At 40.5% G+C, this 17,493-nt stretch overlaps 1 protein-coding gene across 1 annotated transcript in view; it reads right to left on the bottom strand.

Moving 5' to 3' along the window:
* Positions 1-10,400, bottom strand: part of CKAP2L (cytoskeleton associated protein 2 like) — a 31,617-nt gene extending 21,217 nt beyond the window's left edge. The window contains exons 1-4 of the mRNA XM_032243665.1: positions 10,290-10,400; positions 8,221-8,287; positions 6,255-6,306; positions 1,698-2,935 (exon numbers count right to left, since the gene is read on the bottom strand). Of these exons, the coding sequence (XP_032099556.1) occupies positions 1,698-2,935; positions 6,255-6,306; positions 8,221-8,287; positions 10,290-10,326 (1,394 nt within the window). The 5' untranslated portion in view covers positions 10,327-10,400. The remainder of the gene's footprint in view (positions 1-1,697; positions 2,936-6,254; positions 6,307-8,220; positions 8,288-10,289) is intronic.
* Between the last annotated feature and the right edge of the window lie 7,093 nt (positions 10,401-17,493).

Genomic DNA, 17,493 nt, shown 5'->3' with positions numbered 1-17,493 from the left:
TGACAAATGCATGAAGTCATGTAAGCCTAACTATTATCAAGCTATGACAGTTGCAACACCCTCAATAATTCCCACATGCTCCTTGGTAGTCTCATCCCTAACCCCTAGCTCTGGCAATCACTGATCTGTTTTTTGTCTTTATAGTTTTGCTTTTTCCAGAATGCCAATAACTAAGTTTTTAATGAATGAATGCTATTAACTCTCATTTCTGACTCCAGAGCAAAAGCCATGCAATGCTTATTATTTCAGCCCCAAATACTGCCCTCTTACCTTCACTCTAACCACCTACTTAATGATAGAAGTTGAGACATGTGGCATGTGCTTCCTTCATGTTCCTGGCATTCTTCCTATCTCCTTAGCCTTCTTTCTAATCATAAATGAAGAGGGAACTTACCCTTTCTAAAGGCAACTTACTCCTAGGACCTCAATACCATAATTTTGTTTCTCTAGTACTTTCCACATATACACCAAACAGTAAGCTCCAGAAGGGTAAAGACTGACTGTGTGCTCATCACTGTGTCTCCTAGCACCTGGCACATTGCAGGTGCTGAAGAAACATGTGCAGAATGTATGAATGAATCTCTCCCTCTCGAGACTCCTCTTCTGTAATCAAACATGTTCAACATGCGACACAGTCTTATGACCAGTCCTCTGTTGTCTCACCTAGACTGTGAGCTCTAGGGCTGGGACCCTGACTTCCTTATTCACCACCTCAAGGTCTCTGCAGTCACTTTTCTTTCTGCTCAGATTGTTCTTCTTGCCACCAGCCTTTCTCAGCCTTAGGTCTCAGCACAGATGTTGCTGTTCAAAGTACCTCTACTGATCCTTGTATCTAAAGCAGCCATTCCAGCCCTACTCTCTTGATATATCACCCTGAAGTTGTTTACTTACTGTCTCTTCAGGAAGGCAGAGAGCTTGCTGGTGTTGTTCAGGGCTATACCAAGCTGTACTTTGCTTCACCCTGCTACACCTTTTAGCAACCATCTAATTTTACATGCTCCCTTCCCTCTTGTCAGAAATGTCCTTATTTTCTACTTCAAGCAGGTGCTTCTTCTGGGAGGTTCACCCACATTATGAGACTATATCTGGTCCTGGGTAGAAAGTGTACAAAATCCATTGGCTCAGTTTCAGTCAGTGTATGTTAATATTAACCTACCTGACATCTGGATTTCTACCATCTGAACTCTGTATTTGAACTGACTACTCCTCTCTGTTTGAGCTTACTTGCCAAAACTTGGCCCACTTAGACTCATGGAAGTTCCCAGTTCTTCCCTGATAACTTTTCTGAACTTAACTATTGGTTTGTCTGACAAGAGGCTACCATTTTCTAACTTCTTAGCTATGTGAACTCACTTATCTGTTCTATTGCTATCCAGTCTAGCAGGGCACTTCTTGAACGAGTGTCTACATCTGTAACCCCTACTTCTTACTCATCCATTCTATGTTTCAATTTCTTAAAAAAACCCAAAAACTATTTTAAGCATACAATTATAGAAAATAATTTATAATATATGTATGTACCACCTAGCCCTGTCAAGTCTTAATATTTGTTATATTTGCATCAAATCTTTTTTCAGACTGTAGTTAAAAATTACTTAGGAGCCATTATTTATGGCCTATTTCCTGACCAAGTCTTCTTGATGGTCAATTTGCCTAATCAACTTAAGTTGCAAAAGCTTGGAATTAAAGCAATGTACCTGCGATCCTCTGCTGTTGCCTTCTTTTTAATATTTGTGTTTGTTTGGGTCCCATTTATGGTTGTGACACCAGCTTGAGTTTTGGGAGCTGTTTTGTTCAGAAAATGGTTCTGAGGAACAGCCTTTTTCAACTTGGAGTCCAAAGTCTGTGCTGTTTGTTGAAAGTCATTATTATTACGTTTAATATCACTGGTTCCATTTGCTCTTATGCCAGGGGTGCTTGGAATAGCTGAATTAAATCTGCCAACTGTCAACTTAGGCCTCTGGCTTATGACTTTAGATTTTTGCAGTATACATGATGTCTGAGGTATACAAGAAGGTTGGGTGGACTTCTGATCTTGCTTGATGTTTGGATGTCTGTTGTTATATTCAACCTGAAGCAAATTGGAGTATGTTCTGGGTTTGGTATGTTTCATTCTCTGTTCAATAACAGGGTATGACCGTAACTTAGTTTCATTTGTTCCTTCATATTTACCCCTATTCACCTTTACATCTTTGATGTTCTTGACCACTGGTTTCTTTGATGGCTGAACCTTATTAAGGGTCTGAATAAAGCGAGAGGGAACCGTCCTTGAAGATTTTACTCCTGGTCTTGCAAGATCTGCTCCTCTAGAGAGTTGCTGTGATTTTACTGGGAGAGTCCTGCTTTGTGTTTCTCTAACGAATTGTTTATTAACTCTGTCTTTCAGAACAGCACTATTAACTGAACTTTTGCCCAAGGCTGGCTTAGGAGCTAAACTGTTCTTGGTTTGATTATAAGAGTCAATCTTTGGCTTACTTGTGGTACGTAATTTAGGATCTGGCTTCCTCTCAGGTTCTGATAAAGTTTGGGGCAGGTTCTCTTTGTTTGTTTCTTTTAGAAAGTTATCCAAAGATTTGTTTTCAACATGGGTATTATTAATAGAGTCTGTACATTTAGCATTTCCTTGATCTGTTACCTGTTGCTTTGTAGTTTTCAATTGTTCTATATTAAGTGACCCCACAAGTTTTCTTGACAGTTCTGTTGTGGATGATCCAGCTTCACGCTGTTGAAAACTCTTGCTAGAAGGCTTAGAGTATGGGTTAGAAGAAACACATTCTGAAGTCAGCCTTTTGCCCAGAAGTTTTGGTGGCTCCCACTTCGGCTTCTGGGACCCTGTAATATTAGGTGGTCTGGGCTGGAGTTTAATGCCGATGGACCTTTTAGGTTTGACAGGCAAAACACCATGGTTGGTAACATCATTTTTGGGTCTAATAGTCTGAAAAGACAAAGAAAATATATATTAAAAAATTCTTAACAATATCTTATTGTTTTAAAAATAATTGTGTTTAACACATGCTAAAAATATTAATCGTTTTTAGAATTTCATCTAAGAAAGTTGAATCCTGAGAAAGTAAAGAAAGACTCACTAATAGATAGGGTTTTGTTTGTTTTGTTTTTTTGAGACAGGTTCTCGCTCTGTCACCCAGGGTGGTATGCAGTGATGCAATCTTGGCTCACTGCAACCTCTGCCCTCCTGGGTTGAAGCAATTCTCCCACCTCAGCCTCACAAGTAGTTGGGACTACAGGTGTGCATAACCACACCCAGCTAATTTTTTGTATTTTCAGTAAAGATGGGGTTTTACCGCATTGACCAGGTTGGTCTTGAACTCCTGTACTCAGTGATCCACCCACCTTAGCCTCCTAAAGTGCTAGGATAACAGGCATGAGCCACGGCACCTGTCCTAATAGGTAGTTTTATAACTTGAGTTCCTATCAGAAACATATTAGAATCTTTTAGCTTGACAGAATTAAGCAGAGATGCAGTGAATATACAAAAATTGCTGTTTCAAAAATAAATTTGCCTCAATCAAAAACTAGTTGTTGGATGCCTATTATATGCCAAATGCCCTCCAAGGGACCCTGGAAAAATACATACATAATGAACTTAGGTTACCTCCCAACAAATCTCTCCTAGAACTTTAGCCACACTATGTATGTTTTTCAAACCAATGCCTTTGTAAACATCACAGTATCACTCAAGAACCTCTGTCTCATCCCTGGAGATCAGTGACAAGAAGACAGATGGCAGATGATGTGAGGCCTGAGACATGCTGCCACGGCTCTCAATAAACATCTAACAACCAGTAGTCATATTTGTAAAGTCAGCTAGGATGGGGTTTTAAGGTTAGAGTCTATGTTAATAATAAACAAATGTTTAGTCATGTGATTTAAGTTTGGATAAGAAAGGTAGGATTAGATTACAGAGAATTCTAAAAACTAGGGAAGAGAGTTTAGAATTCACATGGTAAGTAAATGGGCAAGCCATTATGAATTCCTGAACATCTACCATGAAAGCGATTACTCAGAAAGAATTTCAGATTATTTACGGAATATGTTTCCAGGGTAAGATATGGGAATGCTAGAGTTACCACTATATTTTTGATTTGACAATATTGTGAAGAATCACTATATAAACTTGGCAAGTATGTAAAGCATGTCTAATCAGAACCATCTGGCATTAAGGGCAAAGAGATGTCTATTCTGGATGACAGCAGTGTGTGTGGTGTTGTTAGGGGTGAAATGGGGGAAGTTGGGAGTGGGAGGCACAGAGATGGATGGTATACGCACAATGGCTATATCTGGATTAATCTTTGAGCACCCACATTTATACACACCTCAGATCTTTCCATCACTGCTTACTGAAAAGGCGGAGGGATGCTGGCATGAAAGCTTCCAAATGTGTGTTATTTTTTAGTTGTTCTTTCTTGTATATTGAAAACAAATTGATATAATCCACAAACCATAAAATTCACCATTTTAATAATTGCACAATTCTGTAGGTTTTAGTATAGTTAAACTATTATACGGCAATCACCACTGTCTAATTCCAGAACATATTCATCACTCTAGAAAGAAAGCTGGTTTACTTGTTGGCAGTCACTCCCCATTTTCTGCTCCCTGCGGTCCTTGGCAACCGCGAGTCTACTTTCTGTCTCTGCATGTCCACAGATTTGCCTATTTTATGTGTCACATAAATGGAATCATGTAATATGTGGCCTTTTCTGTCTGGCTTCTTTCACTTAGCATAATATTTTCAAGATTTACCCTTGTTGTAGCATGTATCAGTACTTCATTACTTTTTAAAATTAACTTTTTTAGAGCAGGTTTAGATTCACAGCAAAATTGATAATAATAATCATAGTGCCTATTATCTAGGAAGAATGCCATATATCCTGGTTTTCACAAGATAGTTTTGATTTATGTCTGTTGGTCAAAGAGCACTGCTTTTTACTTTCAAAAGTGTCCTGGTTTGGACACTAAAGCATATGGCCAACTTCCTTACATGTTTGTTCTGAGTGAGGTAAATATAAAGTATCTGGGTGTTAGTTGTTATTGTCATGTATCAAAAGTGTTATATAAATTGTCAAGCATTATACAACTGTAATGATGACTATTATTTACATACTGCTTTTAGTTTCTCCTAAATTCTGTAATTCCCTTCCTCATTTCATTTTCTGCTTTTACAACTATGTAAAGCAGATAAGGTAGGTATCATCCTCATTTAAGAGTTGATATACTGAAGTCAGTATTGTCGAATTCCAGAGAAGTCTCTGGGAATTCTGAATGAGGCCTTTCCAGCAGATTTTTCCTTAAGACTTGCATGCTATACTGGTTCAGTCTGCATAAAGTAAAAGTGTAGCCCAGTGTTTCCCAAACATAAAATCATTGTGCATAAATTTTTCCTTGTATACATTTTGCTATCCTTCGCATTGTCTAATGATGTCATGCATATACACAACATATGTATGTCTATGTATGCTTATGCATATGACTAAAATATGATGGAAGTAATTTGATGAATGAATCATTAAAACTTTTAAAATTCTCACCAATGAGAATGTTTCACTTCTGGAAGCACTATCTGAGTTACATTTCAGAACACAGATATAAACTATGCTTTTAAAAACTAAAGGTGAGATTTTTATTGCAGATGAAGAATCTATGCCTCTTTCAGAGGGCTAATTTCTTCCATTTAAACTTTAAGAATCTTTTACCATTCTATCTAATGTAGTTAAATTGATTAGGAAGCATATACTTGTTAAGTGGCCTGAAAGCTTCAATGCAAACGTTCCCTTTAAATGACTACTGAGCTATTTTACTTCATGGCAGCATACCAAAGTGGTTAAGATCACAGGCTCTCTCAGCTTTGTCACTTAATAGCTATGTTACCTGTTTAGCCTTTCTGTGACTTAGTTTGCTCATCTGTAAAGTGGGGCTATCAATAGTAGCCTCATATGATTGTGAGGACTCAATGAGGTAACGCAAGTCAGAAAAGTATCAGGCACACAGTAAATATTCAATATTAGCTATCAAGAGGACCATAGTTCACATGAGGCTTTTTTTTTTTTTTTTGGTTAATAAACTAAACTACGGTATATTGTACTTTTCAAAAAATGATTGTCTCTTATTAAACCAACTGTTTTTGTATCCATAAGAAATATCTTTGAAATACATGATCTTTAGGTTGCTAACATCTTTATTATTCTTATTACTAATCACACTTACAAATGCATATTTCTAGAATTTCTACTTACAGATTTAGAAGGCGGTGGATTCGGGCAATTATTCTTGGATTTTAGATAAGGCCTATAAAAGACAAATTAAAATTAATCCTCAGCACAGAAGGATCTCAAGCTAAGCTTGGGAGGTATAGTGATTAAAAATTATGATTAGAATTTTAAATTAGAATTTCTGTAATGGCAAAATAATTAAAAATTATATTCAATAAAGTCTCCTTATCATTATTTCTTTAGTCCTGTATCTTCCCTCTTGGAGACCACCAACTGCTCCTATTCTTTTCTTTTGCTTGTGATCCTTACAGACATTCTGTGCATAAATCTAGCATTCTCACAATATCAATGAGATATATGTGTTTCCTTCATGTGTGTATAGTCTTACTCATTCAAACATTCCTGGGGCACTGCAATGTGCCAGCCACTGAAGACACAATGTCAAATAAAACCATTAACTGATTCTTTAAAAAATTTACTTGTTTTAGGAGCTAGGCACAGTGGCTCACGCCTGTAATCCCAGCACTTTGGGAGGCTGAGGTGGGCAGATCACCTGAGGTTGGGAGTTCAAGACCACCCTGATCAACATGGAGAAACCCTGTTTAAAAAAAAAAAAAAAAAAAAAAAAAATCCTTGTTTTAAGTATCATTAAGTATTATCTTCTAATTTTCAGAGGGGAAAAATGATATAAGAAAAAACTATGAGACACATGAAATCTAGCTAGTGAGTTTGGAAATGCAAAAAAAGGATAGGAAAACAGAGGAGAATTTAGAAGGAATCAATCTGCATGGACCAAAAACAACCAAAAACAATTGCTAGACTAACAAGAACTTTGATCATGACTTGTTTGATGTTTGTCTCTCCTATCTAGAACATAAGCTTTGGGAGGGAAGGAATGTCTGTCTTGTTAAGCACCGTATCTCTAGCATCAAGAGTGACTGAGATAGTATAGGTAGTAAATAAATATTTATTGAATAAATGGACTAGGTTCATTTAATCAAGGAAACAGAGTCAAGGTTACCCAAGATAAAATAAAGGGTGAAAGTTAACTTCATAAAAATTAATTTTCAAATAAATATTTAGCAACTCAAATGGGGAAAAAATTAAGTAATGCTAAGAAAGAAGGACAAATAACACCACAAAGATGGTAAAAATCTACAAAGGATAAAAATGAAGTGGTTGGCAGGGCATGGTGGCTCATACTTGTAATCCCAGCACTTTGGGAGGCCAAGGTAGGTGAATCACAATATCAAGAGATCAAGACCATCCTGGCCAACATGGTGAAACCCTGTCTCTACTAAAAATACAGAAATTAGCTGGGCGTGGTGGCATGCACCTGTAGTCCAAGCTACTTGGAAGGCTGAGGCAGGAGAATCGCTTGAACCCAGGAGGCAGAGGTGGCAGTGAGCCAAGATTGCACCAGTGCACTACAGTCTGATGACAGAGAGAGATTCTGTCTCAAAAAAAAAAAAAAAAAAAAAAGAAAAAGAAAAAAAGAAAAAGAAAAAGAAGTGGTCATATTCTGTCTACCTCAACAGTAAATGCTAAGAGAATGACCCAAGAGCACCATTAGGCTGGAGGATATCACTCTGCAATGCAGGATTGATTGTAACTGGCTCTCCTGCCTTAGCAGGAAATGCCAGAACCATAGTCATTCAAGTTCTTAACCAAAAATTGCCTTTGTGAGAATCAACTTCCCCAAGAAAAAAAGCAGAAACAGGCAAAGCTTCCAGCATGGTAGGTAATACTGACCCTTCCCTCATTCCTTTGGAGAGTCTCACAATAACAATGCTTAACTCTTTGCCAATGGACTAAGCACTGCTCAGGGGTTTTTGTCATGCCTGGACTGAAATGCTCTCTTTGCATTATCATAGAATCCCAATGCAGCCTGAGTAGACTGTAAGCAAAAGGGCCATGTTTCAAAAAGTCTTTAAATTGTTAGTGCAAAGAAGGCAACACAACTTGCATAACTGTGGACAGATAAACTCACTTGGTGTTTTGGCTCTTCAGTTTTCCCTTAGCTGCAAGGTACTCCTGAAGCTTTCTCTGCCGCTCTTCTGCAACACAGGCAAGCAAACAAATGACATTAACTTTAGTTCACGATTTTGACAAGTTCATTAATATTCTAAAAGATGACACTTTTCTCTAGTGATTTTGACTTTGCAAAATAATATTATAAAATCTCTAGTCCTATATATTTGCCCTCAAGTTAATATCAACGTTGACAATATCATTTATATGCCAGGCCTACACTAAGCTCTTTAAACTTACTACTTTTTTTGACACAGGGTCTCCCTCTGTCACTGAGGCTGGAGTGCAGTGCCACAACCATGGCTCACTGTTGCCTTGATCTCGCAGGTTCTAGCAATGCTCCCACCTCAGTCTCCTGAGTTGCTGGGACTACAGGTGTGTACCGCTATGCTGGATAATTGAAATTCAAAACTTTTTTTTGTGGAGACAGGATCTTACTATGTTGCCAGGGCTGGTTTCAAATTCCTGAGCTCAAGTGATCCTCCTGCCTTGGCCTCCCAAAGTGCTGGGATTACAGGCATGAGGCAAAGCACTCAGCCTAAATTTACATTACTTCTTTCAATCCACAAAAAATCCAATGAGTTTTTGCAATCTGAAATTCAGAGAGGGTAAATGTCATGCCCAAAGTTACCCAGTTAATATGTGGCAATTCCAGGACTTGAAAACAGTCTTATCTAACCCTAGAGCTCACAGCCACTGTTCTCAGCTACAACATTCTATGCTTTGAAGAACTTCCGTACTGGCCCACCTGAGCTGGTGAGCCAGGCCTGGTCTTATGTTTTTTTTTGTTTTTTGACAGGGATGATGATTTTTACCCACAAACCCTTAAATGGCTTCCTTTGTTGGTACCAAGGATAAAATATGCCAGGTTGTCCGCTCATGGCAGACACTCATACTATGGTGACTTTCTATGCAAGCCATTTGTGAGGGGATGGCAAGTCAATGATTTCTGCCTTCAAGAAGTTTCAAACTAGTAGTGGAGATAAAGTAAACACAGCAATAATTACAATATAAGGTAATATCTAAGAGCCATAAAGAGGATAAAGAAGAATGGGAGTCCAGAGGTGGGGCATGAGTGAGGGGAGCAGGTGGCTGGAAAAGGTTAAAATTAAATAATGATGTGAAGGAAAAAAAAAAAACAAGACGATGACAGGGGCGCCAAACGACTTTTAACCTCTTCTGAACGGAATTGCCCTGTTTTGCTCTCTGATGCTCACGTATCCTTAGAGACAGCTTGCCAGGCAGTGTACAGTGCAGGGGCTGACATAGGGGGTTGGAGTCCCACCTCCGCGACTTTTGGCAAATTAGCAAACTTTGTTGCTGCCGAGCCTATAAAGCGGACAGAAATGCCCACCTTTAAAGCTTGTTATGTAAAGTGCCTACGTCTGTGCCCAGGACCTCGTAGGCATCAACAGGAATAAAGGATGAAACAAAACAACGTGCATTTCTTGAAGAAGGTGGTATCTGAGCAGGAGTTTTGAAATGTAGGAAAGGGCTCCAAGTACATCTAAGAGATCAGGGAACGCAGGAACCTTAGCCCTGGGTGCAGATTTAACCAACCGACTTCTAGCCACAGCAGGCTGAGAGGCGTGTAGAGCTCCGTCAGAGGCAGGAGACCCGGGTTCGGGCCAGACCCTGTCTCTTGTCATATAAGACCACGCCCGGCTCTACCTGGAGCCAAAAGTGGATCAAAGCCGCGCGCTGCTTCCCACTGGTGGTGAAAGCCCGAGCAAGCCTCAGTTTCTTTATCTAGAACGTAGTGACAGTAACATGTCTTTGCGGGGCTGCCGGAGGGCTTTCTGGGAATATGCCCATGAGGCACCTGGCCTGAGCACAGCCTCCGCCGCCCCAAGCTCAGACGTCTCCTTGGGGGCCGGGGCCGGAGCCAGGGATCGCGTCCGCGCTCCCAGGATGGAAAACGCCCCGAGGTAGACTGAGGCAGGCCAGCGGACGGGCACGGTGGCCTCCTACTCATCGGCCGTGCTCCAACGCCTGCGAATAACGGGGCTCGTTCGCGGTCGTACTCACCGACTGCAGCAGCAGCGGCAGGCCCGGGCCCCACCATGACTCTTCCGTGACAGTTTTTCTTCAAATGCTGCGCCGGGAGCCAAGAACGACGCGCCGCGCGTCCGCGCGTTCTCATTGGCTCCTGCGGGTTTGAAACTCGCTAATCGGAAGCACGGGAGGGCGGGACAACAGGCAATAGGCTCTTTGCGGTTGGCTCTGGTCCTGAGAGCCTGACCTTGGGACCCTTTGATTGGACGAACGTGCAGCGCACTTAGGCATTGAAAGCGGCTCCCACCGGTCGCTGCGCAGCCGGCCTCTGAGTGGGCGTGGGGCTTTCTGCGGCGCAGTCAGCTAGGCGGGCGGTTACTGTGTCGGTTACGTTGAAGCCCGCAGGGGGTTGGCGCACCGGGAATCCCTGGGCGGAGAGACGGGGAGGTCCTTCCAGGCTGCTGGGGTAGCTGCTTGATTTCGTCCTTCCACAGTCTCGGACTCATAGGAGCTGTGAAAAAATATCATGAAGAGGACATATCTCTCCTGGTTTGGGGTTTTATGCATCTAAAGGCTCCTAGTTCTTAGTACTGCAGGGTGGCTCCTTTTATTTTTTATACTCTATTTTTAATATTGGTAAAATATACGTAACATCATATATACCATTTTAACCATTTTAGAGTTACATTTTTCAAAAATATGCAGTTTAGTGGTATTAAGTACCTTTCACATTGTGGCACAACCATCACTACTGTCCTTTCCAGAACTTTTTCAGCTTTCCCAACTGAAACCCTTTACCCATCACGTACACACTCCACTCCTCCCTCTCCCAGCCCCAGGCAACCACTATTCTAGTTATTGTCTCTATGGATTTGACAACTGTAGGTGCCATATAAGCAGAATCATGCAGTATTTAGTTAGACATGGGGGCATGAGTTAGCAGTTCTTGTATGCTTTCTCTGTAGGTAAGGAGTTGCAGGCTTCTATTGTTAGATCCACAGTCTAATGTTTTGGTTGGGTCCTGTGACTGGCTTGTTTCACTTCCCATAAAGTTTTCAAGGCTCACCCATGTGTAGCATGTGTCAAAAATTCCTTTCCTTTTAAGGAGGAATAGCATTCTGTTGTGTGGCCATGCCGCGTTTTGCTTGTTGGTCCACCCCTCTCCGGACACTTGAGTTGCTTCCACTTTTTGGCTATTGTGAATAATGCTATGAATGTGAACATGCAAATAACTCTTTGAGACTCTCCTTTTCATTCTTTTGGGTATATACCAAGAAGTAGTATTGTTGGATCAAAAGGCAACTCTATTTTTAATTTTTTGAGAAACTGCCTTACTCCTTTCAGGGTGATCTCTTGTTTAAGATATATTTTTGATTTCGCCTATCAGCTGACTATAATGTCATAAGGCTAACGGAGAAAGGGACGGTGGATGGCAGGCCTTGTTGTTCTGAGTCCCTAGACACACTTGATCCCCTTGTTTCAATCCTAAAATTTTTTTCTTTTGAAATTTCTCCCGTTTCATCTATTCTGCAGTTTCTTGAAGAGGTCTGGAAAATGCACTTGGCTCCTTGTGTGTGAAGGTTCCTCTTCCGTGGATGCTGGAGAGGTAGCAGGTAGAGGTACAGCCATATCTAGGCCCCTGTTGGCCAGGTTCAGCTCACCAGTTGGGTACTCAGCAGGGCTTGAAGCTACTGTAGTAGCCCTTCTCTTTAGCCTGAAATAAGGAGTTTGGAAGAGAGCCAGGGTTTCTGGATGTATGCATTTTGATATTTTCAATAGTGTATAAAATGTTTAAAATAGGAAAACTGGTCATTATTTTTGTAAGTTACTGAGAAAGGGGCTCCTTCACAGTTTCAGAAAAGTGAAGGGGGTTCTGTTTTGGTCTTCAGAGAATCTAGGTGACTGAATGCATCTCAGTTTTAGAAGTCATCTTGCCTGTTCTCCCACCCAGTGCTGGAGTACTCCACGGCCGTCATGTAGGTACTGCACCTTTGCAGGAATACTACTGGTGTTGGTGAGCTGCCTTACCTGTCCTGTTATCGGAGAGGACTGCTTATTAGGAAACTTAAAATGAACTAAGCTTTCTTGCTTACTGGTCCTAATCCTTTGGAGCACCATAGGCCAGTTCTGCCTCCTTTTCTCCATCCTTTGAATATTTGAATGTCTATTTTATAGGACACAAAATGTGGAGAAAAAGCTGGGCAGATTTAAAAATTCTCAACTCTACCAAGCACGGTGACTCATTCCTGTAATCAATCTCAGCACGTTGTGAAGCTGAGGCAGGAGGACTGCATGAGCCCAGGAGTTTGAGACCAGCTTGGGCAACATAGCAAGAGGCCATTTCTACCAAAAAAAAAAAAAAAAAAAATTAACCAGCCATGTGACACATACCTGAAATCCCTTCTACTCGGGAGGCTGAGGTGGGAGGATCACTTGAGCCCAAAAATGAGCTGTGGTCATGCCACCACACTCCAACATGGGAGGCAGAGCAAGACCTCGTCTCCAAATAAATAAAATTCTCAGCTCATTCATCAAAGTTCCACTGTAGCTCTCCATCATCCTGGTAGCGTTTTTTTTTTTTTTTTTTTTTTTTTAGACAGGGTCTGGCTCCATTGCCTGGCTGGAGTGCAGTGGCACAATCTCAGCTCACTGCACCCCCACCTCCCTGGTTTAACCTGGTTTAAGCGATTCTCCCACCTCAGCCACCCCATCTGGCTGATTTTTGTATTTTTTGTAGAGACGAGGTTTTGCAATGTTGCCCCAGGCCAGTCTCGAACTCCTGGCTTAAGCGATCCACCTGCCTCCATCTCCTAAAGTGTTGGGATTAGAGGTGTGAGCCACCGCACCTGGACAGTCCTGGTGGTTTTAATGGTTTCCCATTGCTCTCAGTCTAATGACCTATAAGCCCACATAGAGCTTGGCCTTTTACTCCCTCAGCCTTAGTTCACACTACTCTCCCCTTCCTCACTGTCATCCAGTCATGTTTTTCCTTTCCATACTCCTCTCTGTCTGCGAATCCAACCTTTTTTCTAATTTCTCTTAATTAATTATTATTATTTTTACTCTAACAGCTGTATTGAGATATTCACATACTGTACAGTTCTCCCACTTACACTGTACAATTCAATTTTCAAACATTTTCATCACCCCCTAAAGAAACCCCATACTCATTAGCAGCCACTCCCCATTCTCCCTTCTTCTCAGCCCCTAGAAACCACTCATCTACTTTCCATCTCTATAGATTTTCCTTCTGGACATTACATATATATGAAATCATGTAATTTGTGGTCTCTGATGGGCTTCTTTTGTTACCAAAATATCACGGGTTTGGTGTAGGTCCTGCTGCTCACCTCACAGAAAGCCAATCACTGAGATGACAAATTATTGCCGAGGAAGGTTTTAAACAGGTGCTACAGCCAAGGAGATGGGTGCTCAATCTCAAATCCACCTTCCTGATCTAAAACTGGGGGTTTAGATAAGCAGGGAGGAAATGTAACAGTGCATAAGAAAACAGGAACCAGGGAGGGGTAAGGAAGCAATCCTGATGGACCAAAGTCTCATTGCCCTGGATGTGGTGATTTGGTGAGTTTCAGTTCTTTGATACTTTTTTTGAGAGGCCTGAAAGTCTTTTCCTAAGGAAGGAACTCAGACAAAACAAATACAAGCTTTAAGCTTTAGGACCAGAAGGGTCAATTTCTGTGTTTATCTGAAAGAACAGTCTATGGGACTATTGGATCAGTTTCACTTTCACTTAGTATATTGTTTTCAAGGTTTATCCACATAGCATGTGTCAGTACTTCATTCCTTTTTATGACTGGGTAACATTCCATTATATGGATATACAACATTTTATTTACCCTTCATCAGTTGATGGACATCTAGGTTCTTTCCACTTTTTGACTATTATGTATAACTCTGCTGTGAACATTCACGTATGTGTTTTTGTGTAGCCCTATGTTTTCAATACTTGTGGATAGATACCTAATGAGAGGAATTTCTGTGTCATATGATAATTCTATGCTTAACCATTTGAGGAGCTGCCACACTTGTTTTTCCAAGCAGCTGCAGCATTTTACATTCCTACCAGCAGTGCATGAAGGTTCCAGTTTCTTCACATCCTCAGCAACACTTGTTATTGTCCATCTTTTAAATTACAACCATCCTAGTGGCTGTGAAGTGGTATCTCATTTGGTTTTTATTTGTGTTTCCTTGATGACTAATGATGTTGAACATCTTTTCATGTGTTTACAGGTCATTTGTATATATCGATTCAGATTCTTTGCCTGTTTTTAAATTGGGTCAGTTTGTCAGTTTTTTTTTTTTTTTTTTTTTTTTTTTTTTTTTTTTTTTTTTTTTTTTGGTGATGTCTCACTCTGTTGCCCGGGCTGGAACACAGTGGTGTGATTTCAGCTCACTGCAACCTCCACCTCCCGGGTTCAAGGGATTCTGGTGCCTCAGTCTCCTAAGTAGCTGGGATTACAGGAGTCTGCCACCATGGCCAGCTAATTTTTTTTTTGTAGTTAAAAAAAAATAATTACAAAAGAGACAGGTTTTTGCCATGTTGGCCAGGTTGGTCTTTTTGTGAGTCTTAATCATCCTTCAGTCTCAGACAAAACATCCTTTTCTCGAGAACTGTGATTAGCTGGATTATTTGCTTATCTTTCTCCCTGCTAGTCTGTAAACTGAGGGTAGGCCACTATATCCATTGTTCTTGGCACCAAATAGAAACTAAATATCTTTTGAATGAATAGGGCTTTCTCCTTTTAAAGATCCCTTCAATACAGTAACCATACTATGTATAAGTAGCGACAAGCCCATTCAATAATACTATTAGCTCTTATAATCCATTTGTCTCCATCCTGTCTACAACAATATGATGAGAGACTTTGCTAAATGCAATGGTAAAAATAAAAATACAGGCTGGTTACGGTAGTTCATGCCTATAATCCCAGCACTTTGGGAAGCCAAGGTGGGAGGATTGCTTGAAGCCAGGCATTTGAGACCAGCCTGGGAAACAGAGAGAGACCCCCATTTCTATGAACCACACGCCCAACCCCAAAAAGAAAATAAGCATGGCTGGGTTGAAGTCACCGAGGATGGCTGGCTGGCTGTTCAAGTGACTTTACCTGATGGTTTGTGGAATATTTACTTTCACACAGGTGGGAGGATTGCTTGAGCCAATCTTCGGTGTGGATTCAGGAACCTGATTTAATTGACTTGATTGTGGATTAGATTCTCAGGGATATATTCACTAAGTCAAAGCCATAACAGCTACTCTTAAGTAAAATAGTGAATGAATCAAACACTGTAAATCCCTGGTTACTGTGCTAAGTTCTTTCTGTATTTTATCTTATTCGATATTACAGACCTTTGAAGTGTTAATAGTAATTACTATCTCCATTTTTACAGGTAAGGAAACTGATATTGAGAGATTAAGAGACTAGCCCAAATCACAAAGTAAATGAGATTTGAATCCAGTCCTGATTCCGAAGTCTGTTCTCTTTATAGTATTCTAAATTCAAAAAGACAAAATTATAAGATAGCGCGCCAGTTTTACTTTATAACAGGGTTAGAAGGGTAGAAGAAATCTGACACTCACACCTCTAGCCAGCACATCCTCTTCCTGAAGACAAATATGCAGGAAATCAGGTTATAATAAGAACTTCCTTTGTGAAGGCCAGGTGCAGGGGCTCACACTTGTAATTCCAGGGTAAGGAAACCCTAGGAAAGTCATGGCTGCTACAAAGAACAGGGTGAGACAAACGAGAGACCAGGTCTCTGTGGCGCTCTGCATCAGTTAAGCTAGGTTTGACTGCAAGCCATAGCAAACCCCATGAAAATGGCTTAATAACAGTAGCATTTCTTGTTTTCTTAAAATCTGGGGGTAGGATCTCAGTATAACAATGTTGTCAGAGATGCTGGCTCTTTTGCTCCTTCCACTCTGCATTCTTCATGTGTGGCTCTGACTTCCCAGTGGTTGCAAGTTAGTGACCACAGTTCTGAGCTTCACATCCTCATAGAACATACCCCATTTAAGAAATAAGGAGGATAAAAGACCTTCTATATGGCTCTTTCTTTTATCAGGGTAGAAAATCTTTCCCAGAAGTTGTTTCCAGATCGACATCTCATTTGATAGGATTAAGTCAACTTGACTTAGTCATGTAAGAATAGAATGAACATAATCTTAAACCAATTGGATTCATCCTTTGTGGCAGGGCATGTTGAGTTCTCAATGAAATCAGGGTTCTTTCAGTAAGGAAGAAGGAGGGATGGCAATTGCATGGACAACCAACAGTGTTCACTGTATACTTTTCTCCCTTTGACGTCACTTTTACGATTTTGTTTGCTACATACCTGCTGACATCTCCCATATCTATCTATATACAGTTATTTTTCTGAGTTCCAGATACCTTGTAATTTGCCCATTGTACATCTGCACTCGAATGTCTTTCTAGTAGCTCAAATAACATGTCTAAAAGTTTACTCATCGTTCATCCTGGAATGGAGAAGACTTCCATATTTCTACCAAAAATGTGGTTAAGACGCTGCCACTCATCCAGTCTCCAGCACCAAGAAACAGGGTCATCTTAGACTACTCCTTCCCCAAATCTACCACACCTAATTCCAAGATCCCTTGATTTTCCAACTAAATATATCTTGCATTCATGCTTGGATCTATTAGTTCTTTTAAAATTCTTTTTTATATTTTTTAAACATATTTATTTATTTATTCTTTAAGACCGGGTCTCACTCTGTTGCCTAGGTTGGGGTGCAGTGGTGTGATCATGGCTCACTGAAGCTTCCATCTCCCAGGCTTAAGTGATCCGCCTACCTCAGCCTCCTGAGTAGCTGGGAGTACAGGTGCGTACCACCATGTCCAGGTAACTTTTTTATTTTATTTTTTGTAAAGACAAGGTCTTACTATGTTGCCCAGGCTGGTTTCAAACTCCTGACCTCAAGTAATCCTCCTGCCTTGGTTTCTCAAAGTGCTGGAATTACAGGTCTGAGCCACCTTACCTAGCCTATCAGTTGTTTTTAGTGTAGCTCTGTATGTGTGTTTGTATAAAGATAGGAACACATGTGTTGTGTATGTGTAATGTGAGCTTTAAGTAAACCCGGAAATATTATCATTCTAATCCCATTTATGCATATTGGCAGCTAACAAAGAGGAGAAAAAAATATAAAATCTTGGTTTGGTTTTATAAAGTAACACTAAATACAGTTATTTATGTAAACA

The sequence above is a fragment of the Sapajus apella genome, unplaced genomic scaffold (assembly GCF_009761245.1).
Source record: "Sapajus apella isolate SASKATOON/1434 unplaced genomic scaffold, GSC_monkey_1.0 scaffold52, whole genome shotgun sequence".
Taxonomy (NCBI): Eukaryota; Metazoa; Chordata; class Mammalia; order Primates; family Cebidae; genus Sapajus; species Sapajus apella.
Note: the sequence above shows the minus strand (reverse complement) of the source record. Positions and strands in the feature narration are given on the sequence as shown.